General features: G+C 47.6%; 1 protein-coding gene across 1 annotated transcript in view; it reads left to right on the top strand.

Moving 5' to 3' along the window:
• Tgm7 (transglutaminase 7) overlaps positions 1-11,370 on the top strand; it is a 20,954-nt gene that overhangs the window by 4,933 nt on the left and 4,651 nt on the right. The window contains exons 2-9 of the mRNA XM_013352597.1: positions 1,507-1,689; positions 2,356-2,601; positions 4,403-4,521; positions 7,106-7,234; positions 7,317-7,494; positions 9,666-9,804; positions 10,131-10,234; positions 10,612-10,854. Coding sequence (XP_013208051.1) covers positions 1,507-1,689; positions 2,356-2,601; positions 4,403-4,521; positions 7,106-7,234; positions 7,317-7,494; positions 9,666-9,804; positions 10,131-10,234; positions 10,612-10,854 — 1,341 coding nt within the window. The remainder of the gene's footprint in view (positions 1-1,506; positions 1,690-2,355; positions 2,602-4,402; positions 4,522-7,105; positions 7,235-7,316; positions 7,495-9,665; positions 9,805-10,130; positions 10,235-10,611; positions 10,855-11,370) is intronic.

The following is an 11,370-nucleotide window of genomic DNA, read 5'->3' as shown; positions in this document are numbered from 1 at the left end:
GAGGCCGAGTAGACTTGGTTGGGTTGGGGTGGGGTGGGGAATGGGGGGTGATGATGAGGATAAATCACGTGGCAGGTACGTGGAACAAAGCTCAAGTATCCTGTAGCAGCCTTGAGCAGCTCTGGGGGAGGAGCCGCCTCTTGGTGGGCTTTCTGCGAGGGGGCTTCCAGCTAAACATTGACCCCCTAACCTATGCTGCTAAAGTTTCTTCCCAGGGGAAGACATAGCAACATCCACTCCTCCTAAAACTGAAGTCCCAATGGCAAACAGGAAGGGTCCTGACCAAGTGTACTCTGGAGAATCAATGCGTTTATTGGGCTTCCTTAAGGGCACAGGGGAGGGGCATTGCAGGGGTCGGATGTTCCTCCTTGAGCGGACTGCACCTGGGAAAGCCTTTACCAAGCAGGGCCTTGCCCTTGGCTGCGTAAATGGAGCCTTGCTGCCAGTCTTCCTTCACTTAGACGTGTGACTCTTCCAGGGGGCCGTGTGTAGTGAGGTAGAGGTGCCCAACAGGTGATGTGGAGTGGTTGGAGATCCAGATAAGGGTCATGACCTTCCTCACTGGTCCCGACGTGTAAACGGTCCACAAAGCCCGCTTGGAGTGACCCTTTTGTCAGCAGGCCCGACTGACTGCCCCTGGTTGGTGGTGGTTTGGCTTAGAGGGTAGCTGCTCACAACCTACCAATAGGCTGGACTTGTTAGAGAAAAACCCAATGAATTTTTGTTGATAAATGCAAAATGAGCATTGTCAGCAGGAACAGCAAAGCAAATTCAAAGTGAGCTGCATAATGGCTGCCATTCGGAGTAACTGAGAATCAGCAGGCGCTGTCTCTGCGCGTGGCATGGTGCAGAGGTTCTCACACATGCCTCCTTACTGAAGACCCACGTAAACCCTATGAAGCAGGAACATGATCGTCTCCCTGATATTTAGACGAACACACTAATGTCTGGGACTATTAGGTGACTTGTTCAAGGTCTCCTAAGTGACTTGCCAAAGTGATGACCTGGGGCCGAGTTGCTCCAGAAGCTTTATATCCTTGTCTACTGTGCTAGGAGAACCTTACAGCCAATCACTAGGTGTGTACCCACGATACCTTCGCATAGACCCGAAACAAAAGGGAGGATCAGGAAGTAAGCCCAAGTAATCCTGAGCCCCACTCCCCTACCTGAAATCGGGACTTGTCTTAGAGCAGATGAGCAGTCTCCAGACACCTCAGCTTCATCCATACACAATTCCAGCGTGTTTTTTCCTAGACCAGCAGGATGATAGATGAGTGACTTTCCATTCCTGGGATTTGTTTTGCTCTCTGGGACACCAGTCCTCCAGCTCTGATGCCTCTAGGACTGATAGTCTTCCCTATCCCTGGCTAGGAGCTGCTCAGTTGCCCTTGGAGGTTGTCATGACATTAGAAGGGAGAGAGACAGAAAGGCTAACGCCAGTCAGGTTTCACAGAAATGATTCCAAGTCTCAGCTGGACAGTGACCTGTCCTCCCTCCCTCCCAAAGTGGCAGCCTTGGAGCTCAAGTCTGTGGAACAGCAGATCCCCAGGAACAACAAGGACCACCACACTCAGGAGATGGGCTCAACCAAGCTCATTCTGCGCCGGGGCCAGCATTTCAGCTTAACGTTGACTTTCAACCGACCCTTCCAACCCCAGAAGGACCACCTCACCTTTGTGGCTGAGACAGGTGAGTTGGCTCTGCCCTCGGGTTCCTCTGGTTCCCTCAAAACAGAAAGTTAGTAAAGTTTTCCTGGGGGAAGGGCTCTTGCCACCTATCTCTGAGGTGCCCTCTCCTTTCCTCTGGGACCCCACAGAGGACTCTCACATCGGTACTGCTGGTCCTGTTAACTGTGATCTTTTAGCCACGACAGTGAGCCTATAAGTACACAGGCACGGCCATAAAACTTCACAGACATGACCTCCTTTTAATTCTTATGGAAGACTTTAAGTTGGTACCATACTCTTATTTTACAGATTGGAAATGGAAAAAAATCAGGGGCCCAAAGAACTTAAATGTCAGTAAAGGCCTCAAAGCAAAAGGCTTTAGTGAAGGAGAAGGAAGGGAATCTGGCAGGCCACAGGGAGTCATATACCACGTTTATTTTACTTTATTTTTATTACTTTTAAATGCGTGTGTGCGCTTGCACGCACATACTGAGAGCCTGGAAGTGGGCATCAGATCCCTGGAGCTGAAGTTACAGATAATTTTGAGCTGCCTTACTTGAGTTCTGGGAACCAAATTCCAGTCCTCTGTGAGAGCAGTATTCACGCTTAACCACTGAGCCATCATGCCTCCAGCCTCATCACATAGAGTTCTGAGACTTCCCCTGGGATCTCTTTCTCTCTTCCTCAGGACCAGAGCCCTCAGAGCTTCTAGGGACCCGAGCCACTTTCTTGCTCACGCAGACCCAGACTGGGAACGTCTGGAGTGCTTCCGACTTCACTGCGGACAGTAACTCTCTTCAAGTCTCGATTTTCAGCCCAGCCAGTGCAGTCATTGGCCACTACACACTGCAGTTGGAGATTTCTCAGGACCAGGGTCCTGGTGTGACTTACCCCCTGGGGAATTTCATCTTGCTTTTTAACCCATGGAGTACAGGTAGGACTTGCTCCCAGCTTGTGGTGATAAGGCGATGATCAGAAAATCATTGCATATCTGTGAGACATATTACTGTGTGCTGAAACAACAATAACAAAAAAAGTTCTTTGTGTGCATGTGTGTGTTCACCTACATGTATAAAAGTCATCTTGTGGGGTTGGTTCTCTCCTTCCAGCATGTGGATCCCAGGAATAGACCTTGGGTTACCAGGCTTAGCAGTAAGCGCCTTTACCTACCCAATCTTCTCACCAGTCTTTTTTTAAAAAATATTTATTTATTATGTATACAATATTCTGTCTATGTGTATGCCTGCTTGCCAGAAGAGGGCACCAGATCAAACCACAGTGGCTGTGAGCCACCATGTGGTTGCTGGGAACTGAACTGAGGAGCTCTGGAAGAGCAGCCGGTGCTCTCAACCCCTGAGCCAGCTCTCCAGCCCCTCACCAGTCTTAAATGTATTTTTTTCCTTTTGTGAGATGGGGTCTTGTGTTGTCCAAGCTGGTCTTGAATTCATGATCTTCTATCTCAGCCTCCTGAATATTAGGATTATGGGCATCGATTACTATACTCAGCTGCAAAATTCGCTTTTATAAAGTGTTTCATTTTGGTCTTGTTGTTTTGAGATGGGCTCTGATTATGGAGCACTGCTGGCCTAGAACTCGTTATGTGGACCAGGTTGACTTCAAACTCACAGAGATCCACCTGCCTCCACCTCCTGAGTGCTGGGATGAAAGTGTGCGGCATCACACCTGGTCCCACAAAGAATTTTTTTAAAAAATGATTTAGTTATTTTTATTTTACATAGCTTGGTGCTTTGCCTGCATGTTTGTCTGTATGAGGGCATCAGATCACCTGAAATTGGAGTTGTTGTAATAAGAGCGGCGGGGCTGCGTCCCCAGCACCCCAGCTGCCTGCTAGCTTATGCCCCAAAATAATTACATGGACACTGTATTCTTTTAAACACTGCTTGGCCCATTATATCTAATCTAGCCTCTTCTCGGCTAACTCTCGCACCTGGACTATCCCATTTCTAATAATGTGTGTAGCACCCCTAAGTGCGCTTACTGGGAAGATTCTAGCCTACGTCCATCCTGGGTAGGAGCTTCATCGATCGCATCTGCCTGGGAGAGGGGAGCATGGCCTCTGATCTCACTTCCTCTTCCTCCCAGCATTCTGTTCTGTTTACTCCACCCACCTATGTTTTAACCTATCAGGGCCAAGCAGTTTCTTTATTACTTAACCAATGAAATCAACAGATTGATATATGACACTCCCACATCATGGAGTTACAGATGTGAGCTGCCATTTGGGTGCTGGAAATTGAACCCAGGTCCCCTGGAAGAGCAGTCAGTGCTCCCAACCACCGAGCCATCTCTACAACTCCCACAAAGAATTTTTAACGACATGATGAAAATATCCTAGTGATGCTAAGTGAGATAATTTAACAAGTGGAATTCAATTTGATTCTAACTAATTATGCCTACGCATACAGCAAAAAGACAATGTTGTGGTAGGTATTTCTGAGTAGTGTGTAGAGTGATTTTTTTTCTGTGTTTTCCAAAATAACCTCATAATTTTGTCACAAATATTTGTGTGGGTTCACAAGTGTCAGAGAAATGGAGACTCAGAGTCACACTGAGAATGAACTCAGCCTCTGTGCCTGCAGGGGGCTCGGTCTCCATGAATTGATGCTCCTTGCCTTCACCTCCCAGCATCTTTATTTTTCCTATATTTATTTTTTTTAATTTCCTGCTTGCCCCTTGTGCTTTTCTTTCTCTCTCCATTACCCTTGACTGCTCAGATGATGATGTCTACCTGCCGAGCGAAACACTGCTGCAGGAGTATGTAATGAGTGACTATGGCTTTGTCTACAAGGGTCAAGAAAATTCCATTACCTCCAGGCCTTGGAACTATGGACAGGTAACCCCATCTCCTGGACGTGTGAGCCTGGGATGGGCTCCTTGGGGGCTATTAGCCAACAAAGGGTACAGTGTGCCCATCCAATGAGAGGGGCAAGCAAAGAAAATATGGCTTTCTTTTCAACGTTTTTGTACTTTATTAAGAAAAGAGTAGAAACCGGGTGGTGGTGGCTCAAGCTTTAATCCCAGTGCTCAGGAGGAAGAGGCAGGTGGATCTCTGTAAGTTCGAGGCCAGCCTGATCTACAAGAATTAGTTCCAGGACAGGCTCCAAAGCTACAGAGGAACCCTGTCTCGAAAAACAAACAAATAAACAAAACCCCAAAACACAAGCAAAAGAGTACAGCCTGAGGAAAGTCTGCCCACAACTGTAACAACCTCCTTTCATTGACAGAGGCTTCTCATTTTCCCCTGGCTGCCCTGACCCGAAATAATTGCACAGATACTGTACCTGCTCGGCCTATTAGCTCAGGATTCTTATTAACTAACTCTTACATCTTAAATCAACCCATTTCTATTAATCTGTGTATCACCATGTGACTGTGGCCTACCCGTAAGGTTCTGTCTGGTGTTTGTCTCCTTTGGTGGCTACATAGTGTCTCTCTGATTCTGCCTTCTTTTCCTCTATCTCTGCTTGGAATTCCCACCTTGCTCTGATCTGTGCTGTTAGAGGCCCATAGCAGCTTCTTTATTAACTAATGGTAATAATACGTATTCACAGCATACCAAGGGGAATCCCACATCATTCTATGTTCAGTTACCAGCCCTACTAGGGACTGGTTTATGACAAACCTTTCATTCTTCTATAATTTGAAAGCAACAGCCCATGTCTCCTTCATACTTGAAAAAAAATCATGTATATGAGCGTATATCTGTGTACCACATGTGTGCCTAGCGCCCAAGAAAGCCGGAAGAGGGAGATACATTCCCTGAGTTACAGAGGTTGTGAGTTACCATGTGGGTGCTGGAAATCAAACTCAGGTTCCCTGGAAGAGCAGGCAGTACTCCTAACTGTGGGGCCATCTCTCCAGTCTCTCTCCTAATGCTATAATTTTTAAAAATTAAATTAATTAATTTTACTTATTCATGCATGTGCATGTGTATTGGTGCATGCATGCCATGGCACATGCAGAAGCCAGGGAGTCATTTCCCTCCATCCACCAAGTGACCCTGGAATTACACGCCTGTCATCCCGTTTTGTGGGAAGCCCTTTCCCCTCTGAGCCATCATGCCTCTAGCAAGCCCACCCTGGTGTGGGTTTTTTTTTGTTTTTGTTTATGTTTTTTAGGGCAGGTTCTCACTGACTTGATTTCTCAGGATAGTCTTTAAATTTCCTATGTAGCTCAGCCTGGCCTTAAACTTGAAATCCCCCTGCCTCTGTGCTGCAACAGTACTGGCTTTGTATGAGTCACCACGAAAGATACTTTTCATGCCTTGAAACAGTTGGGAAGAATTTTAAAGGAATACTATTTTGAGACTTTTGACAGTTTAAACTTCAGCTTCTACAAATAGCACCTCACTGGGAAGGACTTAGGCATGCCCCTTCATGTAGCTGTGTCTAAGGCTTTTTATGCTTAATGGCAGAAGTGAGTTGAGAGAAGGCCTCTGGGCTGCAAGGGTGGGCTACCTGCTATTGGCCCTTTACAGAACGGTGTGACCAGTCTTGCTCTGGGTGTCTCCATTCCCCGTCTCAGCACTGGACTTTTGGGAGGAAATTACAGATAGTGTCTGTATCATTTAATCTGATGACATCACAATATAGTCACAGAGGATAATGATTCTCTCTGAAAAAGCATAGCCACAACTCATGATGGCACTGAAAAAGAGAACAGCAGCTCTCTAGTAATATCAAATTCCCAGTTACTGAGTAGCCTCGTTACTGCGTGCAGCAGGTGGCGGTCCGGGGACTTCGGCTGTGGATGGCATCTCCACTCTCAGCCACCAATCATGGTCCATGTGTCCTCTCCCTGTTATTCTAGGGGGTGGGAGGTGTTTGGAAGGTCACACTCTCCCGTCCCCCATCGCCTGCAATTTGTGATGTGTTTTGAAACTCAGAGGGAAAATGGTGCACTTGACAGCCAAAGGGACGACATTTGTCACAAACACATATTGTAAGCAAATCTCACGAGCCTACCCTGGCTTTTCCAAAGCCACATTAGCCCTGACTCCAATACCCTCTGTGACCTTCTCCCTCCTCTCAAATGCTGATGCTATACCCATCCATATGGTCTTTTCCTGTTTCCACAAGTCCAACAGATAGATGATCTAGGTCCTTGGGAAATGTCTCCATGTTCCTCTTCTTGTGTGTTCTATCATTTTAAATTTGGAGTTTTCAAAACCTTCTCTCCCATTCTCTTAAATTGTTTGCATTTTCTGTCAAGAACTACACAGCTGAGTTTTGTAAAGAGTTCTGATTCCCAACGCATTTCTGACTTGATTTCCATCACTGTAGGATCTTGTCTTGTGGCTGAACCCCACTGCCCTCCTCTCATAAGCATATCACCCCTGAAAAGCTTGTCATGCCCAAGTTTCTGGACTCCACACATTTTTGCTTTTCTCTGCTTTCCCCCTTAAAATGCCTTATAAGTTTGAAGAGGACATCATTGATATCTGCTTTGAGATCCTGAACAAGAGCCTCTACTTTCTGAAGAACCCATCCAAAGACCACTCTCAGAGGGGCAGCGTGGTGTACGTATGCAGGGTGGTGAGTGCCATGGTAAGAGCCACAGCTTCCTCTGCCCGAGGACAGCCGGGCATCTCCAGGACGCTGTGGAAACCTCCCTGTCTGCTCTTTGCAGATCAACAGCAATGACGACAGTGGTGTGCTTCAGGGGAACTGGGGAGAGAACTACTCCCAGGGCATCAGCCCTCTGGAATGGAACGGCAGTGTGGCCATCTTGCGGCAATGGTCAGCCAGGGGTGGGCAGCCTGTGAAATATGGACAGTGCTGGGTCTTTGCCTGTGTTATGTGCACGGGTGAGTGAGTCTTATCCCTTGACTCTTTCTGGTTTCCCCTTCACGTCAGGCCGTGATAATCCCCACTGTCAGAGTCTGCTGCGGCTCTTGAAGGGCTCAGGGCTTCAGTGGCCCTTGACTAGGAGCTGTGTGCACACGAGTTCTTCACCTGCATACTGTTAAGTCTCCAGAATGTGATCTTTGCAGTCTTCCCAGAGTTTCTTTGATGAAGAGTGTTAATAGTGGGCGCCTGAACTGGGCAAGGTGGGGTACACCTCTAAATTGAGAGGTGGAGGCAGTTAGGTCGGGAGTTTCCTTGGCGATATTGGGAATTAGGCTAACCGGCACTAGATGAGATCTTGTCTCAAGAGACAGAAAGACAGACAGACAGACAGACAGAAAGGTGGCCATTTGGATAGAGCAACTTGAAGTCCCCACAAAAGGCAGAGCACGTCTTCCCATCTACTGCAGTGGACCGAGAGGCGGAAGCTGAAGTATAAGTCGACAGTCTTGGATGGCTGACCTCACACATAGAGCCCCCAAGAGACCTGATTTACAGTTAGAGCTTTGCTACCCTGCTGAATACCCTTGAGGAGAATGGATACTTAACTCAATGGAGTGCATACTCAACTGTTTACAGTGCAGCACCAAATTCTTGGCCCAAGTGTCTGGGAAGCTGAAGAACCTAGGGCACTGAGGTGTTACCTGTCTCCCTCCTGCAAAGCGCTCCTTCTGCTGGGCTGTCTAGTCACACTGCACACTAGGTGTCTGTGGAAGTAACAGGTGGATTCCATTGGAGCAGGGGGTGGCGCATAGGATGAGAACAGGCTTCTGTTTTCGATTCACCGAGGGGAAGCATAGTCTTACTGTTATGTTCAGGGCCCTCAGGTGCAGAGATTTAAATCCAAGTACACAAAATGACCTCGTTAGCTTCCTTATGAGGTGGGCCTGTGGCTACTGTGGCCTCCGGTAGCCCCTGTTCTGCCTTGGCCTGGAAAGTCTCCAGTGGTAGCCAGGTGGGCATGATGGAGATCACCTTGGACCTTCAGATCCTAGGATGACTAGATCCATGGCTTGACCCCTTCTCCAAGCCCTTCCATCTTCACAGAGTGTGGTGGCTGACTGGAGACTGTGACTTCTGAGCTGCTTTTGTTCACCTGTAGCCCAGGCCTGAGTCCCATGTCCCCGGCAGATGTGTAGAAAGCCTAGGGGCAGTGCTGGAGTAGATAGCTAACTGCCAACCTGTGGCCCCTGCTGGAGGCTTTTTCAGCGCATCGAGACAGGACATTGTGACCTTCCCAGCAGCCTCTGTAGACTCTGTCAACCCTTCTAGGAAGAGTAGGTGGTAGAGACCTCTTCTGAACTCACTGGCAGAGGTGAGGACCTAGTCCCAGGACACGCCTGGCTCTTGATTACACCCGACTGTGGGCAGTTTGTGTGTGTGTGTGTGTGTGTGTGTGTGTGTGTGTGTGAAGCACGGGATAATGTCTGTTTTGAGTAAACGTGCCTGTGAAATCTTAGCGTTACATACTGTCCTGAGGATCCACAAGAGGGCGCTGCTGGCTTATCAAAGATGGTAAGCAGTTTTTAATCTCTGATGTCTACAATGGAATCTTCCTCTTGTTTGTTTCTTTAGTTGTTAGTATATGTTGCAATGCTGAGGAATGAACTCAGAATCGTGTATGTTCCAGGCAAGCATTTCACCACTGAGCTACATCCCCAGTTCTCTAATGTTCTTCTTTCTCTCAACTTGTGTCTTTAAGTAGAATGGCAGAATCAGAATTTTAGAACGGAAAACCATCCAGTTCCTTACTTACAAGGAGACTAACCCAGGGAAGTGAAGCCTCTAACCTCTGGTCACACACTTTCTCTTTTGAAACTGGCCACATATCCCGCCCCTGCTTTTGGAATTCTCACGTGTTTTAGTGTTCAGTCTCTTTTCTTTTAACCTGGAGAAAAAAAAATGCCAGAAATGACAAGCCTGTTATTGTTTTCTTGTTTTAAGTGGCTCACAAATGACTTCTTCCTCTTTGTGAATGGATACCACTGCTGGGCAGGTGGACAGAAGCTTCTCTGGGTGCTGCCCTTTGGGAATAAAAGAGTTGCTGAAAAAAAGTTGCTGAAGGTTAAAGACGATGCATGGAAAGTAATAATTCTGCTTGAAATGACCTTAGTCGTCTCCCTCTCTCTAGTAATGAGGTGCTTAGGCGTTCCAACTCGAGTCGTTTCCAATTTCCATTCAGCACACAACACAGACGGGAACTTGACCATCGACACCTACTATGACCGTACTGCAGGGATGCTGCCAACTCGGAAACCAGACAAAATCTGGTAAGAGGTTTTTGTCTGCAAAAACTCAGCACTGTCCCGGGTATGGGATGAATTGTGATAGCTGGGACTGAATCAGGCAAGGTCTCTCTATGCAGTCCTGGCTGTTCTGGAGCTCTCTATGTAGACAAAGCTGGCCTCCAACTCACAGTGCTGGGATTAAATGTATGTACCACCCTGGCCAGCTCCTTGATAGCTTTCTTTATTATAGTTACTTTCTAATACAAATTAGAGGAAAATAGAATTATAAATATAGCTATAAAAATAGAATTATAAATATAATTATAAAACCCTTAATGTCTGGTGCCTGAAAAAAGTCCCTTCTGCAGGAACTTTCACGTCTGGAACGAGTGCTGGATGATCCGGAAAGACCTTCCGCCAGGGTACAATGGCTGGCAGGTTCTGGACCCCACGCCCCAGCAAACCAGCAGTGGTGCGTGGGGCTCACGTGGCAGGGGCCAGGCTCTCTGGGGGACCAATGAGGATGAGCACCCACATAGCCAGCCAGAGAGGTGCAGCAGTTTCCTACTCCCACCCCCCCCCTTTCCAGGACTGTAGTCTAGACAGTGTCAGCTCTCGGGTATAACTTCCACTGACAGTGGGGTCCCCTGGAGGAGCAGTGAGTTTCTCTGTTCTTCCTGTAAAGTCAGGGAGGTGGCACTGGCAACAGCTACACTAACGGGGTGACTTGTGACTGTGAGGATCAGACAAATTGGTGCACATCACTGCACTTGGTAAACTGGAGAAGGCCCGGGTGTGCGGGTGTCATTGCTACCGCCCCTCATCCCGTAATTCCTGCTTTGTCCACAGGGTTGTTCTGCTGTGGTCCGGCTTCTGTGAAGGCCATCAAGGAAGGGGATGTCCACCTGCCCTATGATACCCCTTTTGTGTTTGCGGAGGTGAATGCCGATGAGGTCATTTGGCTTTTTGAGGGTGGCCAGGTCCAGGAAATCCTGGCCCATAATACCAGTTACATCGGGAAGGCGATCAGCACCAAGATGGTAGGGTCAGATGAGCGCCTGGACATCACCACTTCCTACAAGTACCCAGAAGGTGCCTGGGCCTTGGGTTTGGGAGGGAGTGGGTGTCACCATTGGATGGCCCAGGTTAACACAACACGACTTCCCCCTTATGACAAACTCCCAGGGGACAATTTTAGGTCCTGGGCACCTGATCCTGGAATAGACTTGCCTAGATTTAGCAAATAAGAACATAGGATGTTCAGTTAAATTTGAATTCCAGATAAATTAAGACAGACAAATACATTATTATAAATAAGTCCCAAATGGCACATGTGACATCTTTAATTTTTTTCTATTACATTTATTTACTGTGTGTACGAGTGTATGTATGTGCATGTATGTATGTAGGAACATTGTCCTATAGTGTGTGTGTGTGTGTGTGTGTGTGTGTGTGTGTCCGAGAACAACTTACAGGAGCTGGCTTCTCGCTTCCCTCACAGGGATATTGAATGCATGTTGTCAAGCTGGCTTCCCCCTTCCCTCACAGGGATATTGAATTCATGTTGTCAAGCTGGCTTCCCCCTTCCCTCACAGGGATATTGAATTC

Source organism: Microtus ochrogaster (genome assembly GCF_000317375.1).
Source record: "Microtus ochrogaster isolate Prairie Vole_2 chromosome 14 unlocalized genomic scaffold, MicOch1.0 chr14_random_1, whole genome shotgun sequence".
Taxonomy (NCBI): domain Eukaryota; kingdom Metazoa; phylum Chordata; class Mammalia; order Rodentia; family Cricetidae; genus Microtus; species Microtus ochrogaster.
This window is presented reverse-complemented; position numbering and strand designations above follow the sequence as displayed.